The sequence below is a fragment of the Brienomyrus brachyistius genome, chromosome 14 (assembly GCF_023856365.1).
Source record: "Brienomyrus brachyistius isolate T26 chromosome 14, BBRACH_0.4, whole genome shotgun sequence".
NCBI classification, from domain to species: Eukaryota; Metazoa; Chordata; class Actinopteri; order Osteoglossiformes; family Mormyridae; genus Brienomyrus; species Brienomyrus brachyistius.
The window spans coordinates 1,675,324-1,698,044 of record NC_064546.1 but is presented as its reverse complement, the minus strand read 5'-3'; the positions used below and the strand labels follow the sequence as shown (position 1 = coordinate 1,698,044).

The window sequence follows — 22,721 nt, the reverse complement described above, 5'->3', positions numbered from 1 at the left end:
TCACGTGGTCAAAAAATACAAATGGGGGAATAAACGAACTTTGGACGAATTGTGGAGCGAAAACCAATTATGCACTTGGGATGTGTGTGCGGGTTGGAGGGGGGGGGGTGTTGGGGTGGGGGTGGTGTTTAAATGCGCCTGCCCATAACTGGACCAAAAACGCAACTATAGCACTTCTCATAGGTAAAGGTACTACACGTGACATGGGAATATAATGGCTTAGTTATTTCTTTCGATACTTATGTTTACTATATTCAGTTTGCTTCCAGTTATCCCTGATTTATGTGCGAATATTTTCGATAATAACTTGGTACAGTATTTCACCGGTTAAATTATACATTTTGGAGTTAATTGTGTAATATAGATCGTAATGTAATTAGGATACATAATACGTTAAATAAACTTCTGCCTAAGCATGTATTGATGTGCCTTTTGCAGAATAGCCTACTATGACACTGTAGAATCAAGATACCGTCAATTGCAAAGAATTTGTCGGGAATTTTACTTACATGTTGAAATAGTCAAACGTTGCATTTAATATGGGCGATAACGCTACCGGCGAGTTCAAGAATTGTAAGACCGTTTCTGCTGTGGAAAAAGTGGAGAGGGTGAAGTCCGAAGAGACAGAAGTACGGGTGGAATTAAACCAAGTTTTGAAAGACGACAAGAACGCTAAGCCGACCATTCGGTTATACAAGAGGCGATGGGTGATAGTTTTTCTGTTCAGTTCATATTCCCTCTGCAACGCATTCCAATGGATCCAATATGGGATCATCAACAATATTTTTATGAAGTTTTACAGTAAGGATTCTTTCACCATAGACTGTTTGTCTATGATCTACATGCTAACGTACATCCCATTCATATTCCCGGTCACCTGGTTGTTAGACAAGAAGGGTCTTCGTGTTATTTCGCTCTTGGCAAGCGGTATAAACTGCGTGGGAACATGGATCAAGGTGACGAGCGTCAGGCCAGACCTATTTGTTGTAACGATTTTCGGACAGTTCACCTGCTCATTTGCCCAAGTATTCATCCTTGGAATGCCGTCCCGGATCGCCTCGGTATGGTTTGGCTCCAAAGAGGTATCTACAGCCTGCGCCATCGGAGTATTTGGCAACCAGGTAAGGTGCAAAGAGACGCACCTGGAGATGCGTTGCGTCACGATCTGTTATGTAGTCAGATGCTCCAAAAAGGCTGATGTGACACACGCACGTACATAGACACACATACACTCACACAGACATTGGCTCTATACGTTATGATATTAAACTATTAATCAGAAACAAAGTTGCAAGTTATTGCGCTTCAACACAAAATTGGGATTCTTTTGGGCAAGAATGCGCATTATCCTTTATTTTTCATTTACGTGTAGTTGTAACATTTAATTTTAGGTGGGTGATAAGACGTAGCTAGAGAATGACCACTTTAATTGGTTAGGCCTATATATTTAGTTATAAAGATTTGTAGGCTTTCACTTTTCAGACATTTTTGCGTCACTTTTGAGTGATTTTTGTCTTTCTGATTTTGGTTTTGGTTTGACGCTATAAAACAGACCGTCGTGTAAGCTGATCCTTCACAGCCTCTTAAAGCGCACGTTCCGTCGTTCGATTAGGGGACGAAGGCCGTCCGAAATGCTGAAGAACATGTTGGGAAAAAAACCATAACCATAGACGTCATAGGTTATCCAATTTGAAATTCCCTTAAGAAAACCGTTTGCTAATATTTTCTAATCATATTGTGTTTCATAAACATGCGTATATTTGACGAAACAGGAATCGCGGATTTAATCGCTGTTGGTCAGATCTGCGTGATAATCTCTTGTGACTTATTCCCGAAATATTTGACTTAGATGGAAAGTAGATTTTGTTTCTTCTCTGTACTCTTTGATGATCTAAGATTCGAGGTATTTACACATCCCGCGCATATTGCGTATTGTCTAGGCACACACGCCCATTCTCGCACTCTTATACATGCACACACAATGTAAAGTGTTTTTATCTTCTGCAGCCTCTAAACCCAATTATTGCCAAACTGCGCCGTTACAACAGACATAGTTGGTGCCGTGATGTCGTGAGTAGTCGATATCGTATGGTGTGATTAAGTAGTTGAAACGTTAATCTCAGCTAACTCTTTACTTTAATGATTTACAAGTATTTGAACTGCTTATTTTGTATTGTCTGGTTGAAAAGGCGTCCTGGTTCTGGAAAAAAAAGTCAATCGTTCTTTGAGAATTTATTGCTAAGAGAAAAGAGGGAAAATACAGCATCTACATAACCAAATGAATTCTATCTCCATTCACAGTAAAACGAAAACATCATTGAAACTTCAGACAAGCACGCCTCTTATAAGGGGGACGTGCGCTAAGTTTATTTTTACACCATTTCTCAAGAAAACTGCAAGCAAACTCAGTCTCTGTTCAGACAACACAAACATTAAGAAGGCATCAGCACTTATCAGAGCTGGTACAGCAGCTTGTCAGTACTGAGTATGACCAGGCTGATGGGGATGTAAGGGAATTCAGGAAATGGACTGGGACAACCTGAATCACACTTCTATTCGAGAAGCACTGAAGATCAGGCCACCATATTGTTACTTTGCATTTGGAAACCATTTCCGGCTTCCTGTTATGTAACACATGATGTTGGGGGGGGGGGGGGGGGGGGGGGGGGCTGTTCTCCTCAGCCCTGTGTCAGATCCACTTGTGTGTCAGTTTGGAGAAGCGTGGAATATATATGAAGGAATTTGTCATGTGTGTGACTGCAGCCCTGATATCTGCCCATCCACCGAAAGCTATGACTGGCATGAGTGTCGGTGATGATAATGGCTTGCCGATGAATTTGCTGGGAAAGGACAATGGTGAGATAAAAAAAAAGTGAGATAAACTCCATGCCCGTTGGGCCTGGGTGTACTTGCCGAGACCAACCTGTACAAGGGTCCTTGGGTCACGTTGGTCCTGTTGTCCAAAGGGCGTTTTTTTTAATCCCTGAATGGGTACATCCTTCCAAGATATGTAGAGTATCCGGCATACTCTACATATGCCAGATACTCTACAAGGGAATTTGCCTCTGGTTCCATCTTCTGGTACCTTGTTCTGAAATTGTCCATTTGGTGCCTCTCTGTGGTCATCATATGGGCTTCAGCTGGGTGACTACATCGTGTAGGCGAATGAGTCATCGTCATACACTCATCAGGACTGATGAGAAATGGGCTTCCCATTAAAAGACAAGGCTCGCTCAGAACACAGACAGCTCTGCTTTGTCACAAAGCCTACAGAAGGTTATGGTTTTCAGTGTAAATAAGTGGATTTTCCAGAGCTTTAGGTATTACTCTAGTAAGCAACAATGTGATGGTTAGTGGTAATCTCTCATATGAAGATATCTGGGCCCAGGATACTCAGAGAAAAACAATATTTCTGAGAACTGTGAGACACATGTCATGACTCTAAATGACAACACGTTCTCATAATCAGGGCAAGCAGCATCAGGCAAACATACAGCTAAGGAAGTGGTAGAATTAGCCAAAAGATAATGCGCGAATGTCTTCCTATGTGTTTGTGTTAGTCACGTTAATGCTTGGGGAATTGAGGGCAAGTTCTAAATCGGATTGGATATTTTTATGTGATCTGAGGGCTGCTTTCAGAATCGCACACGTGAGAGTAAAGATTGATGCCAATTTGGCAAAAGGGTTAATGAGAGGCTGATTGATAAATAAAGACACGATTAACAATATTAGGCAGATACGATTCCATAATGGATGTTTTGTTTTCTTGCGAGGATTTATTTCCCTTTTGCTGAATGAGTCAGAAGCGAGTGCATAACTGGGTTCTTTATCGCTATGGCGGGGTGTTGACCTGCCCGCTTGGGCACAGCCCAAAGGAGAGGCTGACGATGGGCAAGACTGTCCTTCACATGGCACACTAATGGCGGGAAGCACAAGCAAAGGGCAGTTAGCATGTGAGGTGGACTCAGTCATAGACTAAGTCTGCTCATGTTTTCCCGTCTCAGCTGAGCTCTGGCAATGTGGTCTTTGACCACTTGTCAAGTGTTTGACAATAAATTGTGTGTGAAATTAAAAATTAACTCAAGCAGGGCTGTAGCCAGGGTTTTTAAAATACCGACCTCAGAAGCATCAGCCCCTCTTAGGTGGACCCCAGGATGGATCATGGCCATTGGAGGTACAAAATAAATACTAAGGACTTGACCTTGGTGTCCTTAATGGTAGGTATGGGCATGAGCTCAAGGTACCGTCAAGGTGCAACTTCTGCAAATGTTACTATTGACGTCAATATTGACGGTAATGCAATAATTCACATAAAATTCTAAAAATCCTTGAGCGTTTGATAGAAAAATTATCCCTGTGTTCTCCAAGGCCAAAATTAACCTGCTAAGCCAGTGAGTCAGTAAAGCTAAATAAGTATTCTAGCCGCACCTTTCTCGTTTTGAAATCCTCATACACATTCTCTGCCACTGTGCAGTACACGTGGATGGTCACAGCGCGTGGAATCCTCTGTGTCGCTTTGGATCCCGCTCTTAGGGAGTCTGTCAGGGGCTCCCCAGCCCCAGGAGCCGTCATTGTATTTTTCTGGCACAGTGTGAAGCACGAAGCTGTGTCAGCAAATGAGGAAATACCAACAGTTCCTGAATGTGTCATCTGCAACGTGCAGGGCCTTGGGGCTCCTGTGTGTCCCGGGGAGCGTCTCCAGGACTGCCATGTTACTAAGGGGGTCTTTACATCTTGTGATAATCGTATAGATTCTTCTGAGGAGAATCAGACCCCTTGACAGAATGTTCTCATTCCAACTCTACTTTAATCCGGCTTATATGGTCCTTAATAGGCTAATAATGGATGTGGCAGGTTGAAAGGAGTGTGGAATGAAAACACTCTGGCGGGGGGGGGCGTTGAGAACTACTGCACTAGAGCCAGATTAGGGATGGTCCTAACTTCAGTAAATTGTCTAGCTTTGTGTGCTGGATTGAATTACACCTGATAAATGTATCTGATCAACTAAAGGATCAGAAATTTTGTCTTAGCATCTTTTTCAGCAGGATTCATATTAGGAAATTTACAAGTATCGGGGTCAAGATCTGGGCTTAAAGTGGTTGGTAGGGCTCAGCCAATGAACAGCAGACTTAAGGAGAGTCTGGGTACATTTCAGACCCCAAACCTCTGAATGGAGGCCTGGGGTTTGCTTTGTAATGCAGCCGGAGCGCTTCACAGGTGAGATTCAGACGGGTGGACTTTCCGAATATTCCTGCTGAGCTATTTTTTTTACTATTGTTCTCCTGCTGTTGTAGGAAATATTTCTAAGGCTGATAGGCAAGCGATGTCTCCACTGCCACCCAAACAGCTGCATTTTTAGAACGGAAGGTCTCCTTATTGACAGCAGTCGTCATTAATTACCTTTCAACCCACTAGATTGGAAATGATAAGTGACAGGAATTTCACAGCTTCTGACTATCGTGAACTTGATGTGTTTGTCAATGAGATTTCGTCCTGGTCATCCAACTCAAATTTTTGCTGGCTAGCATCAAATGTTCCTCCTGGCTTAACATGAGGTGTTCTGCTATAAATGTCCCACAGCTGGGTGTTGCCCTGGGGTTCCTGGTTCCACCCGTTCTGGTACCTAACGTGGATGACCTGGACCAGTTGGCTCACCACATCAGCATCATGTTCTACATCACGGCGGGGGTAGCTACCCTGCTCTTCATCCTCGTCATCTTTGGTAAGACCCCACTCTTCCTCAGTGATCTGCCACATCGTGTCCCGCTCTGTCTATTTATATCTCAGTTTCTTGGTGCATCATTGGAAAAATCACATTAAAGGGTTGTGAAATACAAAACGCAGACCTATGTAACCATACAGTCCTACAACAACAAGCAGACTTTGTCATGCCCCTATTTCACGTTCCACAATGCTAAAACCTGCCAAAAATTCTAATCTGGGTTAACTTTTTTAAAGATTTTACATTGCAACTCAAAGAGCATTATAAAACAGACAGACTCAGCGAGTCTTCTTACTGCTAGAAGTACAGATGCAGAAAAGCCAGAAAGTTGAAGGAAAACAGCTTCATACTTGGAATAAAATGTCTGATTTCTATCTCATTGTCACCTGAATGTTGAATGATTTTAATTTCAGAGATGGCAAACGGATTCTGTAGTACAGGGTTTCCCAGTCCAATCCTTGGGGACCCAGAGTCAGTCCATGTTCTTGATCTCTCCAAGATAGAATAGAACAGAATAGAATAGAATGCCTTTTATTGTCACTATACACGTGTACAATGAGATTAAAAGCAGCTCCTGCAGTGCAAACATGTATCTAGAATACACAACAAACAATAAGCAAATAGTGTAAAAAGCTCTGCAGTGCTATATACATATGGAAAGGATACATAACTAAATGGGTTTTTTTTATATACAGTGTGATATGCAGTGTGGGTTATTGCACATTATTTAAATATTACACATTAATGATGATCATGTGCAGTGAGTAGTGGATGTTGAACACAGAGCAATGATATTGTACAGTATACAGATATTGCACAGTTAATATCAATACCATTTAGATGTTGGGGATCCCTGGGAGACAGTGCATGTTTTTGCTTGGGACGTGAGAGGGAGCAAAAATGTGAATTGTCTGTGGGTCCCGAGAACCGGATTGGGGAACACTGCTGTAGTCGGACAGTGAGCCCGCTATCACGTCAAAGTGCTGAACAGGAGTGCTTGGTGTGACCAGCCATAGAGAACAACTGAAGAAGAGTGATATTTGGTTTGAATGGAGTTCTTGTGAACATAAGAAGGGAAAAAAAAAAAAATTATAGTCTACTGATTTGAATATGAATCCATATAACATACATAGTTCTTTTTGAAAACAAAGCACTTGTTTAAATTATAAAACCATGTAAGTCAAATTTACTGTTCCCTGGTGCTTGGCTTCCATTCCGGTCATGTGACCTTCTTAAAGAGGGCTGGTGAGCCTGGAGCGTGTGCGCTGTGTAGCGTGTCACCCCCGCTGCCCTGCAGCTCTCTCAGCCGAGAAGGCGGCGGTGTAATTGCTGTAATTGACGGGCTTTTGAAAAGACCTCCATGGACGTGATTGCAGATGGAGCACATGTAGATCTGCAGTTGGCTTTTTCACAGAAGGCCATGTAATACTAGAAAGTACCACAGGGGGTGGGGGTGCGATAATTTACAGCTGTAGTTTGACAGTTTTTTTTTTTTTTTGTCCCAAAGGCGAGATGCTGCCATCGATTTGTTGGTTCTCATGATTTTACTCTGAAAGCTCAGTTATGTTATATTGGTCAGCAAGGATGACGTCTGAAAGCAGGTATTTCCGATCCCTGAAGGGGTTTCTCCAACTACTAATTCAAAAGTAACTAATAACCGCAGCTGCAGGACTAGGGGTCCTCAGACAACGCCCCCCGTTTTGACGTTTCAAGGGAACCTGGGGGCTAAGCGGCTTAGCACATCGAGGAGTTTTAGTGGGCCCCACGTTACGTGAGCTTTTGGTAACACAATGTTTTTAGTAATTCATAAACACGATCATAATGCCTTGTAATGCATTCATAAAGCATGGGTATAAATATCCATCAAAAGGCATAATGCATTATAGCCATGCTTATTATGCATTATGAATGGCCATCAGTAAAGTGTTACCGAGTTTTTTTCTGCCATCCAAAGACATGCGACACATTTGGCTAATTGGCATCTCTAAAAGTGTTAGTGTGTGTACTGGCATCCTTACACCCTGTGTCTACCCTGCATGGTCTGGCACCCCAGCCCTCTGCCCCGTGCTGCGTGGGTTCGCTCCAGGCCTTCCCGTCACCCTTTATTGGATAAGCCCTTGGAACACGGCTGGGTGGACGGATTGTTTTAGGAACTTTTGCAGATTTGTTTTTTTGGCCCGTCGACGCCCTTTCAGATGTTGGCATGAGATTTAAGCTACGTTCATGGCTTTCTTTGCCCTACATAAAGGAAGGTTTGTTGCGCAGATGATGACGGCAAGCGAGCCACATCTTCCGGGCCAGTCTAAGCTTTCTCACTCAACCCTTCGAAGAAACGGGTTTTCCCAAGGAAGGTAAACACTATAATTTGGGAACAGATGTACCTTGAGACTGAAAGATAAAACTGGTCATTTGCCATCTTCGTCCTTGTTTTAATCCTGGAAAATGCTGCTGTTCCCACACTTGTGTTCGGTTGTAGTCACGCTTTTGGTCCTTATGCATCATCCAAAGGGTACATGCTTGGTTTTTGCCAAGATTTATGCCGTTATTTTTGTTTGCCGTAGATTAGCATTACGGTACAAACTTAAACCGCTCACTGTCTTGTTAGCTGGGACTTAAAGCCCACAGTTTCCAGTCTCACTGGCTGTAGGTTTGTCTGATCTCATCGCTCTCGCTGCTGCTCCACGTCGCTGGTCTTTGTCCACGCTGGAAGGGTGCCATCCAAGGTCCAGGATCAAGAGGCTCCCAGAAGTCAGATAAAGTTCAGTGTGATGTATATCTGAAAGAGTACTGCTGGTTATGTGACAGCCAGCTACGCGTGAGTCACTTCCACAGTGACAGAAGCACTGGTTTGGACTGGAAAACAATTCCGCTGGCTCCTGGATTTGGTTCTATGTTTATAATTTTGGGGAAGATTCTTTGATGTGGGAGCTGATCCATCAGACAATGAAAAGCTTATAACTGAATAATGGCAGCAGAATTAAAAGCAGCTTTCACTTTCAGTTGTGCTGTTTGGTAGATAAAGTACAAACATTATTAAACTAAAATGATAAGGGCATTGTCCAGGGGAGTTGTGACTCACGGCAGGCTGCCAGTTGTGTGATTCATGATGCATATTGTGTACCGCAGCCATCCAGGTGACCTGCAGGTCCAGGATGCTGCCAGAACTACATTGTACTGCGACATGGCAGCATTCCCCCTGTTGGCCCAAGATTGTGATGGAAAAGGGTGGAGGAGAAGGACGGATTGTTATCTAATACAGTGAGGGACAGTCCTTCTCAGCACTGGCCCCCATTTTCCAGGCCTCTGGAACATGGTCCTGAGTTAGAGTGAGCTGAGGATTATGCCTCTTTGATCTGATTGCTTTCATTTTTATGTATTTAGTATTTGCTTAGAAGACATATTTGTCTCAATAGAGTGACGTAGCAGTCTGAGCTGAGCAGATTTCCTTCTCAAAAGTCAGAAGATCTACTTCAAGGTGCCTCGCTCCATGTTTCAGGTGTAAATCAACCCTAACTGAACTGTAAAACTTGCAGGACACAGGCCTGCGAAGACCCAAGCCGCCAGTCTGTAGCATGTAGGGTGATCATATGTTACTTTGCAAACAAAAAAACACCAGGGGCGGGTTGTCAGGAGGGAAGTCAAAGCAACGCAAATATGCACACAGGAAGTAGTGTGACTGTGGGAAGCATAAGCCAGCATGAAACAAATCGAGATCCCTGGCATTTCAGGCTTTTTTAGGTCCAAAAAAGGAAACAGGTCTGGGACACAGCGGACGTATGGTCACCCTCGTTGCGTTGACAGTCAGAGATGAGTTTTTCTTTGATGCAGTGCTGGTACCACCTGATGTTGGCTCTCAGGAACTCATTCTGCTGGTTCTGAAAAACACAGTGTTCCAGGAAAAGCCAGACATCCCACCTTCCCAGGCCCAGGTCATCGCCCGCAGCATCCCACTGGAGAACTACTCATATGCGACATCCGTCCTGAGGTTACTGCAGAACAGACCATTCATCCTCCTCATCGTCACCTATGGTGGGTCTTCCTCTCCCTTGGCCTGTTGAGGTTTAGCTGGTTGCAGTTAGCCTTGCAACGAGGCTGCGTCTGCCAGGATGAAAGGCAGCGTTTCGCCAGCGTGTGAATCCCCACAATACAAAAACATGCAAAGGTTAATAGAGACACACTTCATTAACACCCACTACACCTTCAGTCAGAGGACTGGGGAACCAGTGAAAAAATACCTTTAGCAAACATCATGTGGATATAGAGATTTTAACTCATGGTAATACCCAGTGTGGTTTTTGAGGGGGTGGTATGTAATGGAAAGGTTCCGTTGAACAGTTTGCTATGTGCTATGGGTGAGCTAAAAGGCTAAAGTGCTAACACGTGAGAGAAAGTACCGGAATCCTGTTGCTTTGGCCCTTTTTGACCACGTCAGGGTTCATGCTGAGAAGCTGGATGTACAGTAAGAGTACTGTGCTGACGTCCCAGAGCGTCTCTCCCGCTCTTCCATATGCTGACCGTAAAATAGTTTTCAGGTGCCCCATGTGTAAGACTGAGACAGTAAAATACACGCAAATGAGATGAGGAGTCCAATTCCATGAAGGGTCAATATCCGGCTGCGTTATCAGAACTGACCCTAAAGGTCACCCAGACGAGTGAATGGTTGGGACTTTCAGGGGACATAACTATTTTTTTAATTGTTCCAGACGATTGTCAGCTCTTTCAGATCAACTTGGACAGGATGTTTTCAGTGAAATCTGATTTTGTACTAGATATCATTTTTTTTTGTTCACTCCTGACTTTCTGGCGTCATAAATTCAAACTGAGTGGATGCTGAAGCTTCTCTTTTCAGTTTTTCTCAATCAACTGCACGTCTTTTCATAAGATAATTGCTGGTTGATACTTTTCAGTCATCCCTACAGATATTTATCTAATTTAACTTTTTAACTATTTTTTCCCATCTGTTTCCTTCTCTGCCCTTGTTATGGCTGTTTGAACCCCCCCCCCAGGGAGTTCACAGTGAAACCAACGTGAATCTGGAAGCCTGTGATGTCACTGCCATACATCCTCACTCTGGCGTGCTGAGTTTGACTGTAGGCCAAGTCTTTTTCAGGGCACAAAGCGATTCCCAGACAAACACCGGCTCCAGATGTTGACGGTACTGTTTATGTTTTTTACCACAGACATTGGAAAATGGTCAACGGGGTCGAGTTCTGGGTGATTCTTCGGGCTCTATTTTCGGACGGCCCCTGCCTGCACAGGTCTCCCTCAGTGCTTGTTGCAACTGACATGTCGCTTTGTCTCCCCTGGCAGGACTGAACGTGGGATGTTTCTACGCCGTCTCCACGCTGCTGAATCAAATGATCCTTGAGCACTATCCTGTAAGTTGTCTTCTGACCCTGTGCCCAGCACCAAGATGGCTACCCCGTTTCATTAGCACTTAACCATTAGCAATTCTGAATGACAGTCGCCCCCTTCAGGTAATCTTCACTATATAGCGTAAAGTTGTCGGCTTATGGTTTTGCTGTCCTTTTCTGCTAACACCTGCAGCGCCTGGTGGCTGAGGTAACTGTTATCCCTGCCATTATCTGCGCCCCTGGTCGCTTGACATGTCAACTGCAGTGGTAGCTTCTGGCTGATGGGACTGTTGGATAGTTTTCCCCTGTCTGGAGACTGGAGTTCAAAGCATCAAGTTGCCTTAGTCATGGTTGAAGCTTGCCCTAGCTTCCCAACCAGCCCTCGGCCTTATCACTTTGTGAAGCGGCTTCATTCGGACCTACGAGTATATCAGTGCACTGTATGCGAAAGGCTGATAAACATTCTCCCCTTCCAACCCCAAACAATGACCTTCTTCCCCAGCTGCCTGGTGTTGTTTAGAATTGGTTCCGTTAAAAAAATGGCCCATAAAATAACTTGAAGGATATGTCTGCTCCAGAATCTCCCTCTCTCAACCCCGCCACACACAGCCAGAACCATAGCTATGACAGCGGATGGATGGCTCCTTATATGAAACCGAATTCTGTGCCCGGTCTAGGACAGTAAGCTTGTCTTTCATGTGGCTGTCGGTGACTGTGGTGATGTTGTGCTAACACTTCCGTCTCTCCTCCGATAGGGGGAGGAGGTGAATGCAGGGAGAATCGGACTCACCATTGTCATTGCCGGCATGTTCGGCTCCCTCATCTGCGGTTTATGGCTTGATAGGACAAAAACCTACAAGTGAGTAAGGTCGCTCCCAAATGTAGATTCCACCAGCGAGTGGTCAATGTCGGCTGTGAGAAACACTGCCAAATTCCCACGCTGCTTAGACTGACAAATCACTGGGTGTATCTGCTTGCATAATTTATGTTGTACGATTATTTCCCGTCTGTGGACTGCTGCCCCCAGTGGGTATATTGAGTACCACAGCGGGACCAGATGTTTGGCGCAAGATATGAAAAAATCCAAAACAAAAGCAACGATAATATAAACAACTTTGCAGTTGCAGGAGAAAACCACACAATGCATGTTGTTCCGATGTTGGGTGCAGACTGTTTGTGCAGGTGTAGTTCACATAAACCATCTGGGCAGTCAGTGTTGTTACAGTTACACAGTTACCGCTAGTAAGCTAAATATTATCTCCTGTGAGGACAATTCTGTCCTCAGAATCAAATGCACAGGCAGTACTCATAGACACAAGAGGCAAACAGGGCATAATGGTCATCGGTGACATTACCTGGGTCCACTGAAGCAAGTGCTTGAATCCTGAATGTGGAGCACATTTCTGAGGGTATTAAATAGTTCATCTTAATAGATTATGATTATTCTTTCCTGATCAGGTTCATTTTTCTTCATGGGTCTGGCGCATGGTGAGAGGCTTGGGCCCCCGTCTTGCAAAGTGTCCCACTGCAGAGGTGCTCAAGTTGAGACCAAGAGTATATGTTGCGGGGGGGGGGGGGGGGGGGGGTGCCACTTTGGATGCGTCTCCCTGCGGATCAGAGCTGGCAGCCTTTCTCCACATGTCCCCTCGGCTAAACTCTCCCCCAGTAGCTGGTGTGCGGGGGTCTGAGTGATGGATTAAGGGACATTTGGCTTGGCAGGGCTCTGGCTCTGGAACAGCAGGGCTGCCCCCCCCTGTACCGTCACACCTCAGTATCTCCTGGTGGGAATTTTTTCTCCGGGTAATAAAAAATATCCTGATTTCAACTTTTTGGGAGGACTAACAGGTATCTTATCAACATCACCCAGCAGACTTGGATGTCAAAATTTGATTCTTATTGACCTTCCAAATAAGTTTTACTTTATGTGCATACATTATATATAATAATTATTGTTAGACATGATGAGTGGCAATTTGAATTACTATGATTTATTATGATTTTAATACACTTTAATATACTAGGAACAGATTGCTTAAAAATGGTCAGCTTGGTCAAGGCTGATTATGAGCTCAATGTTTTGATAGATGGTATGTTATCGTGATCGCATGTGGGGTCCCTCTATGGGTGAATGTAAGCCTACTGTGTGGGGGTGGATATGAGCTGCAGTGAATTGTCCAAGATGCCTCCACCTCAGTGCCGTGCAGTCATCCCTGCTACATTACCTCTCAGGGATGCCCAAGAATGAAACGGATGTTTTGAAAGAGCTTCAGATGATATGAAAAGACAGGCCATGTTTTCCTACCTGGGTAATTCATCGAGGTTTATGTGTGTTATACCATGTGTCTCCCTATTATCTACTGTCAACCCACGAGAAATCAGGGAACTGAATTGGACACATCCCTGAGATATGCCTCCAACACTCCACTGTGACTGGGGTGCAAGGGTGGGGGGTCACCTTAAAGAGACAGCATGCTTTTTTTAGCTTCTAGAAAGCTGTCTTCGGTGGGGCACCGCTCTGCCTTTGTTATTGGTTTCCGGTCATTCTTTGCAGAAAGCGTGACTGAGAAGGCGGGAGAAGTGTGTGCTGACGACAGTGTGCCCTCTCTCTCTCTCTCTCTCTCTCTCTCTCTCTCTCTCTCTCTCTCTCTCTCTCCGCCCAGGCAGACCACCCTGGCTGTCTACCTTCTGTCCCTCGTGGGGATGCTGGTCTACGCTTTTACTTTCACCCTTGGCCATCTCTGGGTGGTCTTCGTCACGGCCGGGACGCTTGGGTAATGTGTCATGTGACTCATATTCTGCCATGATTCCAAGTTACATTGTTGCGACATTGCTAACGTGTTTGCCGGAAAGCTTCGGGGAATGCTCTGAAAGAAATGCATCTGGGACTCTTATTTTGCCAAATTTGATTGTTCATTTTACTGGATTACTTTAATTGCAACAGTCCATCTGCTAGGGGTGGCATAGTGGTGCAGTGGTTAGCACTGTTGTCTCACACCTCTGGGGCCTGGGTTCGAGTTGCTGCCATGGATACATGTGTGTGGAGTTTGCATGTTCTCCCCGTGTCGTGGTGGGGTTTCCTCTGGGTGCTCCGGTTTCTGCCTGCAGTCCAAAAACATGCTGAGGTTGATTGGAGTTACCAAACTGTCCATAGGTGTGTGAGTGTGCCCTGTGATGGGCTGGCACCCTGTTCTATGTTGTTCCCTGCCTTGCACTTGTAGCCTCTGAGATAAGCTCCTGACCTCTGTGACCTAGAATAGGATAAGTGGTTACAGGAAATGGATGGAGTCCATCTACTCATTGATTTATGCATTCTGTTCTTTCCATATTGCATACTTTTCTTCCCATAGTTCTGACGTGCAGTTAGCTCATGGGAGTTTTACTTATAAAAAATGTTCTGGGGCAGAACAAAAAATGATTGGTTCAGAGAGCTAACCATTCAAATGCCCACCTCCTCAAGTTACTTGGACCCACCTCATCTACAACATGATTGGTTTTCTCTCTGAACCAATCATTTTTCATTCTGCCCTCAGGACATTTTTGTGTAAGTAAAACTTCCATGAGCGTGCAGTTAGGCAGACGGGCAAATATGATTAAAAGATCAACCACAAAACAATTCTGCCTCAAAGCCTAGTCAATCTGCCATTTTAATTTTGTAACAGTTGTAGTCCATTTCCTTTGCTAATTGATCCCCTTCTTGGAGGCCCTTTGTGATGTCGGCCCTTTCGGCAGATTCTTCATGACCGGGTACCTGCCCCTCGGCTTCGAGTTCGCCGTAGAGCTGACGTACCCGGAGTCGGAGGGCACCTCCTCGGGGCTACTCAACTGCTCCGCGCAGGTCAGGGTTCTCACCCCTGCTGGTCTGGGTACCCCGCCCCCCCCCCGTGGCTCAGAGGACAGACATGTAGCTTATGTCATGTGGGAACACTGTCAACACATAACTTATTTGTCAAAAATATATATTTAAATATATTTTTAAAAATTGCGTTTTTGTATCTCTGCTGACCATGTTGTCACTCCCAATTCACCAGATATTTGGGATCATATTCACCGTCTGTCAGGGGAAGATCATTGACCACTTTGGGACTCTGCCCGGGAACATCTTCCTCTGCGTCTTCCTCTTCATAGGGACGGTTATGACAGGTGATGGTTCCCTCGCTCGCTCACACGGCTGTGCTCCTTTGGCTCAGCTGCTCACCCTTCACGCCTGAATCCATTTATGTAATGAAGCTCAATTAGGAGGCTTGGCGGTTTTTTAGGATCTGTATTACACAACTTTTAAGATCAGAGTACAATGCTGCATGCTCTGCCCTCCAGCTAACTAGTGTGTGTGTGTGTTTGTGTGTGTGTTTGTGTGTTTAGCTCAATGCTGCCATCTACTGGTACGAAAATTACAGCAAATGTCGCAGTAAGAAGTGAGAGCCCCGATCCAGCTAACGGAGGCCCCTGTTTCTTTCCCCACAGGACTTATCAAGTCAGACCTCCGGAGGCAGAAAGCGAACCAACAGGCCGAGGCCAATGTAAGAGGGTCGTGCGAGGTCTGTACCCAGCAAACAGCAGGGGATTGGTCGGGATGGGGAGGTGTGGTTGGGGGGTGGTGCCTCACAAACTAGCAAACAAATTTTTTTCTTTTTTTTTAATGGAAGCGCAAGCGCAGGTAAAAAGTGACAGGTTTCTTGCACTGTTCCAGTTGGCAGCCATACGTTTCCGGCATTTGAAATGCTGCCTTTCGCAGCTGTGAATCTCCAGTGGGCTGGGCGGTTTCACAATAAGCTCTCCCTTCACCAGAACTCGATGATATTTCCACGTACGGTTTTGAAAAGCACGTCGAGCACCAGCTCCAGCGAATGATCACGTGCCCTTGTGGCCCTTAAAGAGAATTCAGTTGCTGGCGTCTGTCCCTGCTCTGCGTGTGACGGGTTTGACAATTTGGGGTATTTCTGCTTTTAGCTTTAGCTTCAGATGGATATGGGGCTGGATTCTAACAGTTCCCACTTACAGCCGCACTCCAGAATTTTTGACATGTTATAGCAAATGATTCATCGACGGGTTGAGTCAGCGTCAGCGGGGACTGGTGAAGTGTTCGGCTGTGGGCGGGTACTGTTCCTGCTGGCGTGGGCGTGGACCTGGTGAGTGTGTTTATAGGGGGGAGGGGGTGCTATAGTTAGGACAATGACCCTCGCTTTCCCCAGTAGCATCCGCACTGGTTATGAACCCCAACCTGAAAATCAGATGCGTCAGCGTGGGGTCGGGATCCTACACACACGTGTTTGTTTTCGTGTCATTACACTCGCCTCCACGCCTTCCATTCGCGTGGAACCACCATGAGAGGCAATCGGGTGCTTTCGAAAGGCTAAAGCACTTCCAGCAGCTGGTCGGGGTTAAAGCCACATCTGGGATCCTCCTGAGGAGCACTGGGGAGAACATTTGTTTCCTGTTACCCGCAGGAGCTGGGGGGGGGGGGGCGTTCTGGAGATTTAGCGTGGTTACGTTCACTCTCTGCTTTCGCCCACAGCTGTTCTGCCATGTTAATTGGTTAAGTATTATGTTGGTGGGGTCACATGCGTGTGTGAGTCCGGAGGTCCTTGTTTTTCTGGGGGGGGTGGAGGGGGAACAAAACTGAAGGTCAAATGGAAGATAGCCCACCCACGTGTATGGTTCTGGCATGTTCTGAATACCTCCCCCAATGAATGCACATGAAGGGGCCCCTTTGCAAATGTTTTGTATTTATTGAGAGGTAAGTCTTCAGAAGTGAGTGTAGGGGCAGCATTCGTGGGGGCCACCCGGGTGCTGGGGGAGGTGAGTGGGCGGTTACCGTGAGATAGTGCCTCCTGGTGCCTAGATGGGGGTGATGGGGGTGATGGGGGTGCTGGAGTATGAGGTATTCTGTCAGTGTGATGACTGGATTAAAAGCAGGATTAGATTCATGTGTTGTACTTAATGACCAACAGTAGCTTCAGCTGCTTGCCATTGTTCCTTGGGCTGTTTGAATGTATATTTTCACTTGCTGTTTTCCCCACTTTAAATTCTGTGTCTGGACCGGCTGGAGTATATAAGTAAGGGTACATGCACGTTCACGCTGAAGAGGTGCAGAGGAGCAGTTATGTTGTCCTACGTATATGTTAAGGACTGTATGTGTGATGATTGGCTGATTGCATCCAGCGGCATTTCTGATTGGCAGAGGATGGCGGATCAAGAGGGAGCTGTGACCTCACCTGCCATTGCTGATTCATGTTATGGGGGCAAAGGGTTTACCGGACAGACAAGCGGGGGCACTGCCACCCCCCCACTCCAAACAACACCCAAGGTTTCACGGCTATGACGCACACGTGAAGGGGATCCAGCTGACGAGAGTGACCAGGTGCTGCGAGACCCTGCCCCCACATGGAGCTGCGAGACCCTGCCCCCACATGGAGCCACTGGCCTGGACCTCCTCCTCCTCTCTCTCTCTCGACGTCTAAAAATGCGATGGAAGGAAATGGTAAAAGAACAACCTGTCCGGAGCGGAGGCTCTGAAGCTGGCGTTCCCATTTTTAAAAAGAACAGAGCGTGATATGGGGGCAGCCACACTGATGATACCCATGCGTCTTGGACTGTTCCAATAACAATCCCTGCACACCTCCCCAGCACCATGTGACGCGGACCAAGGCTGTACTTTGGAGTAGAGCATCAAAAACTTCAGCAGGCACCTCAGCCTCTCTGCTGAATTGTCACCATGGAAACTAATAGTACTATACAAATATATATTTTTTTCCATTCCAATATATATATTTGTGCAAATATTAAACTGCCAGCTCTTACATTTGCTGACTTGGAGCTTTTTCATATATTAATACAAACCAAGCTTTATTCATGTTAGTCTAATGCGATCTGTAACTAAAGCTAGACTTTCTTGCTGTTAATACTGTTGTTTTTTGAAAGTGAAGACCCCTGTGTGGATACTATATTTCCACACAAACTAATAATGGGTGTCTTGGAAAAGGTGTTTCCCGGTAAATGTGTTGTGTGTGTGTAAGTGCGCCTATGAGGTCTGCAGGGCTGACTGACCAATCGGAGCGCAGTCTGGGTGCCCGTTGCCGTGGGATGTACTGAGGTAAGCACACGCACATGTTGAAACACTAACCTCACTCGCTGTCCTCGTCGTAACCCGGCAACCGAGGCATCTCTGTGTCCCTCGTGATCAGGCCTGAGAGTCACCATGCCGCCCAACTAAATGCCAATAAGGTTCATTTGTTTTCTTTTTTATTAACATGGATTCTGCCAAAATCTGTTTCCTGTTTAAACTTCAGGCAAACTATTTATTTTAATACTTGTATGTGCGCATTGCCATTTCTTAATGTTACTGAACAAAAAGCTCTTTGAAAATACACTGGGTAATGGGACGACATCCATTCCTGGCTGCTGTTCTCCGTGTCATTTGATGGGTTTTGGAACCGCTGGGTGAATTTTACATAATTGTTTAAGATTAAATAATTGTTTTGGCACAGTAACTGGTGTCAAAGTTTCAGGATAAAGAGGACATGATTTCCAAAGATGAGGAGGGAGAAGAAAAAAATCCACAAAAGAACCTTTTACGATTTGAATTCAAAACAATGTCTACTTATTCGTTTCAATACCGAGCGCTTTATACCATCTGGGGCATGCTAATGTGCTTGAGAAATGGAGTCTGAAGTACACAAAATTTCCTCCTTTCTGTTCAATTTGGTCTCTTTTACTTTTATAAACTATCCACTGTGATGTGACACATTTGAAATGGAGTGGAAGGACGTCAGTTTGGTGTAATTTTATTATAATTCTTAGCTGTACATGAAATTAAAAAGTCATCCACTATGTTTCTCCCCTCAAAGTAAAGACTTAAAGTCACAAAGCTGCTTTCCAGTCATTCTTGAAAAGATTCATTGTTTACTTTTCACCAGTACATTTACAGAAAACCCGATGAGGAACGTTCTTTTTGATTTCTGTCATTACAGAACTGGCTTGATGTCTTGCCTGCGCTGCGGGTGACCCCGGCATGGCTAGTAATGTAACACACATGCGCATGGTGTAACCACTCCAGTTTGGATTGACCATCAACCCCAACCGCCCCCACCCACTCCCCCGCTGTCCCAGCTATCAAATATATTCCACCTGACTTGGCCGATCGATCCCAATCACTTGAATTATTTTAATGTTGGGCAAGTCCAAATCTGAATTCAAGGAGAGAGATTTCGCAACAACTGGACCAATTAAATTAATGAATCAAACGATGCTAAAAGGGAAAAGGGTAATGAATCAGCTGATTAATTGATCAACGGCTGATCTCCTTATGCAGCGGTTTCTCCTATGGTCAGGTGCCTGACCGGGCTGCCTCAGTTTGAGAAGGCACCAAGAGGGTCAAGTACTGGTACCGTAATCCAATGTCCCAAATGGACACTGACACTTAAGATTTGGGCTTCATTAAAATCTACAGAAATCTGCACTTAGTCCAGAAGGGGGGAGGGGGGGGGACACCAATTTCTCATGTACAAAGCATGTAACTGAGCAAATGTGTTCACTATTCGGGAGCTAAACCATCCATCCAACTTAAGTGTAAAACATTAATGCATCTCCATTAGAATACTAAAAAAGTACAGCGTTCTGTAGAGCGCAATCATGACCATATAAAAACGGGAACCCGTAGCGTAGTGATGGGGGGGGGGGGGGGGGGGCTCGGAAGGGCGAGTTGGGGCAGGGCTGGAGCAGGCTCATGCAGGTGCCTTCTGGAACGAGTCCTGGCAGTCCCTGCTCATTGGGTCAGGGTCCGCGTGACTCCCCCGCAACTCCACGCGCTCAGTTCCGCTTCTTCTGTCGCGCCCCGACCACTTCCTGGGGCTCGGCGATACACTGGAAGCCAATCAGCATGCCCACGATGGAGAAACCTTGGGGAAAACCAGGGGGAGGCGGGCAGGCTCTTTGGCATGTGTGGCTTTGATCCCAACTCAACTGCCTAGAGAAGTCGAATTTACCATGACAACCACCGAACGGGTTACGGTAAGGCTGCGTCTGCAGATCAAACTCAACGGGATCGTAAATGACGGCATCACAAGAGGACTCAGAGGAGTAAACGGTAAAGGTGTTACCTCACTGCCTCCACGCAGGGGAGGAAAGTTGCTACTCACTTGCGACGATGAGAGGCGCCATGATACCGATCGTCAGGGGGGCGGTCTTGTAAATGAAGGCCTCTGACAGGAAGTGGCCCAGGGCCAATACGAAGGTCCACAGTGTGATGTGATACAGCCTGCAGAGGGAGGAGGGGCGAGCAGCCTGGGTAAATACAGCCTCCTCCACCTGCCCAAAAAGCCAACACCCCTTGTGCGCAGCACAGTGCCCTCTGCCTTACGTTCTGTTCTGGATGTCGAAGGCACAGGCACAACGGATGATCGACGACAGCAGGGTCCAGATGCCGAAGGTTCGTGCTTGAAGTCCGTTCACTGTGAGGGCATAGCATTGTAGCGGTCAGGCCAGCAGCGCTGCTAAAGACTAAGCTAACGAACACAGAGCTGAACACCCGTTCAGTTGCAGCAGCCAGTATAACCTGTAGCTATTGGTGGAATCGGTAGGAAAGTATCCAATGGCATAACCTTTTATTAGAATGCTGTTGAATGCTGTCATAATAGCATCACAAGAAGCCACAAAGTTTTCCATATATTTTCAATTTATTTAAGGCATCATGACATATAAAGGGCAAAAATTTGAGAACTTTATTCTGGGGTCTTTCTGTCATGGTTGAGTTTGTAATGGCAGCTTTCTGAGTCCAAATCCATTACAAACAGCCCTTGCTGGCGAACCTCTAAACAGACTCTTGGCGTAGAGAGGGTGGCATAACATCTCAACGAAATCAGCACGCCCCTAATCTGCCTTGTCCCCCCATCAGCGCTGACTTTGCTTCTGCAATCCCACCCCCTCCCCACACACCGCCAGCAGAGAGGCCAGCCCATGTCCCGCTAAGCCGCGTCTGGTCTTTATTAGGGGCCGCGGTGTGGTTGAAATAGGGCGTGCTGGGAAAGCTCCCCCGAGCTGCGGATTGAGGGAGCCACCCAGAGCTCTCCGCTTGCTGGGCCCACAGCAAAGCAAATTTACGATCCCCAAAACCAATGGGATGTCAGTCTCGTATCGAGGCATGGTGCTTTCAAACCGGGTGGGCTAATACTGTTTTTCAAACTAATATGCATTGGCTCCAGGGTTCTGGTCTCTTCTTTCCTCACTGTAAAGAGCTGGGCCAACCTTAGGGTTCCTGAGATTAAAGTTCAATCATTTCTGATTTAGCCACAAATTTCCCATTTAGCCATACAGACAGGTTTCCCTGATTTGACCTGGCCCTCGGAAACAATGGCGGGGGTGATCTCGGCATGTTTCAGCACAACTCCAAGGTTGTACATTAGGGTTAGGATTTTCTGGCCCAGGGCTAGCTCCCTGTGTGCATAATCTGTGCCTTCTGCCTTCATTCTTCCAAGATTCTCTAATCCCCTCCTCCAAATGACATCAAGACCAGAACCTTGAGGTGAGATGTTTTTCAGAACGTATTCCTGATCACTGTGACCAATTATATCATTGAAGACCAGCTGCCACTTACCAAACTCTGGTGTCCCAGTGTAGAGCTTCTCAGAGAGGAAGCTGTGATCCCGAAAACTCTGCATGGTATTGCCCATGGCAATAACAGACACCATCACCAGCCAACTGCGCAGCACGTTCAGAAACCGGCTCATCCTTTCAGAAGCTCAACCTGGAACTACAAGGTGTGATACAAACACATGGGCCACTGTGAAACGTTGTGTCGATGACATAGAGAAATAAGTATTATTAGCAAATACGGGATATTCGCCAAAACATCTCATCAGGCATGAATCATGTATCAAGGGACGAATCATTTATGAAGAATAACAATAAGAAACGATGCTAAATTTAACACTCTAAATGGTTATACCTCTTCTGTACTGGCAACGCATTAGCATATTATCGCAAAACATCCAGGTTGATTTTGTGCTGATAGCGTTTGCTCTACACACACGGTTAAATAAACTGGCACCACCGTGAATGTTGAAACACAGCTACCTGCATTTAAAAGACATTTTAGAGAGCTGGGTACGGCACCGAATACGTTTAGCGGCACGTTCATATGCTGTCTGTTCCTTCAGCATGCCAGCATCATTAGTCAGACTACACTATACCTAGCTCAGCTTGCCAAACAGCATTTTTCTACAAGCTTTAAAACTGCAACGTACCAGATCACAGCTGGCCGACACCGTAACGCAGAAACAAGGTTAATCGGGGAGCAAGCTGCCTCTCTCAGGCACTTAGACACGGAACTGGACGCCACGGCTCAGTGCAGGTATCCTACTACCTTCTGCTGTTCCCACGCACTGCCGTAGACTGGCACATCTCACGCGCTTTGTTAACTTACCTCCAACACGAAACATAACTGACAGACCAGTACGGTCCCACCCATTCTATTGTTAATTGGCTACTTGTTACAACCTGTCAGAAAAAAAGGCGAAGGGCTCTGGACTGAGTCGCTATCGCTCAACAATGGAATGTTTGACGGGCGTGTAATATAGCCAATTATAATGTAAGACAGCGCCAGCTCCGAGTCGTTCGGTACTTGCGTGGTTTTTGCGCCCGCCCACGTTTAC

General features: G+C 45.9%; 2 protein-coding genes across 4 annotated transcripts; one reads left to right on the top strand and one right to left on the bottom strand.

Moving 5' to 3' along the window:
• The first annotated feature begins 149 nt into the window (after positions 1-149).
• flvcr2a (FLVCR heme transporter 2a) lies at positions 150-18,940 on the top strand. Of its 2 annotated transcripts, none has more exons than XM_048974295.1 (10): positions 150-1,121; positions 5,581-5,722; positions 9,611-9,751; positions 11,033-11,100; positions 11,832-11,935; positions 13,737-13,847; positions 14,806-14,911; positions 15,105-15,216; positions 15,538-15,593; positions 17,255-18,940. In XM_048974295.1, exons 1-10 carry the CDS (start codon positions 540-542, stop codon positions 17,393-17,395), a joined length of 1,563 nt encoding a protein of 520 aa, XP_048830252.1. In that variant the 5' UTR covers positions 150-539; the 3' UTR covers positions 17,396-18,940. The 2 variants fall into 2 exon arrangements, with proteins under 2 accessions (XP_048830252.1, XP_048830251.1); XM_048974294.1 differs by having other exon boundaries at positions 15,538-15,611.
• erg28 (ergosterol biosynthesis 28 homolog) lies at positions 18,842-22,637 on the bottom strand. Of its 2 annotated transcripts, none has more exons than XM_048974298.1 (5): positions 22,493-22,637; positions 21,665-21,820; positions 20,432-20,522; positions 20,211-20,329; positions 18,842-19,970 (listed from the first exon to the last, which is right to left on the bottom strand). In XM_048974298.1, exons 2-5 carry the CDS (start codon positions 21,795-21,797, stop codon positions 19,882-19,884), a joined length of 432 nt encoding a protein of 143 aa, XP_048830255.1. In that variant the 5' UTR covers positions 21,798-21,820; positions 22,493-22,637; the 3' UTR covers positions 18,842-19,881. The 2 variants fall into 2 exon arrangements, with proteins under 2 accessions (XP_048830255.1, XP_048830254.1); XM_048974297.1 differs by lacking the exon at positions 22,493-22,637 and adding an exon at positions 22,314-22,486.
• Positions 22,638-22,721: the final 84 nt, after the last annotated feature.

Bases quoted from the DNA above. Each gene is read 5' to 3' on its own strand.
- erg28 (XM_048974298.1), bottom strand. From the start codon at position 21,797: ATGAGCCGGTTTCTGAACGTGCTGCGCAGTTGGCTGGTGATGGTGTCT. The intron at 20,523-21,664 runs GTAAGTGGCAGC...ATGCCCTCACAG, and splicing joins CACTGGGACACCAGAGTTTG to TGAACGGACTTCAAGCACGA. The intron at 19,971-20,210 runs GTGAGTAGCAAC...GTTTTCCCCAAG, and splicing joins GGCGCCTCTCATCGTCGCAA to GTTTCTCCATCGTGGGCATG.
- flvcr2a (XM_048974294.1), top strand. From the start codon at position 540: ATGGGCGATAACGCTACCGGCGAGTTCAAGAATTGTAAGACCGTTTCT. The intron at 1,122-5,580 runs GTAAGGTGCAAA...AATGTCCCACAG, and splicing joins TCGGAGTATTTGGCAACCAG to CTGGGTGTTGCCCTGGGGTT. The intron at 11,936-13,736 runs GTGAGTAAGGTC...CTCTCCGCCCAG, and splicing joins GATAGGACAAAAACCTACAA to GCAGACCACCCTGGCTGTCT.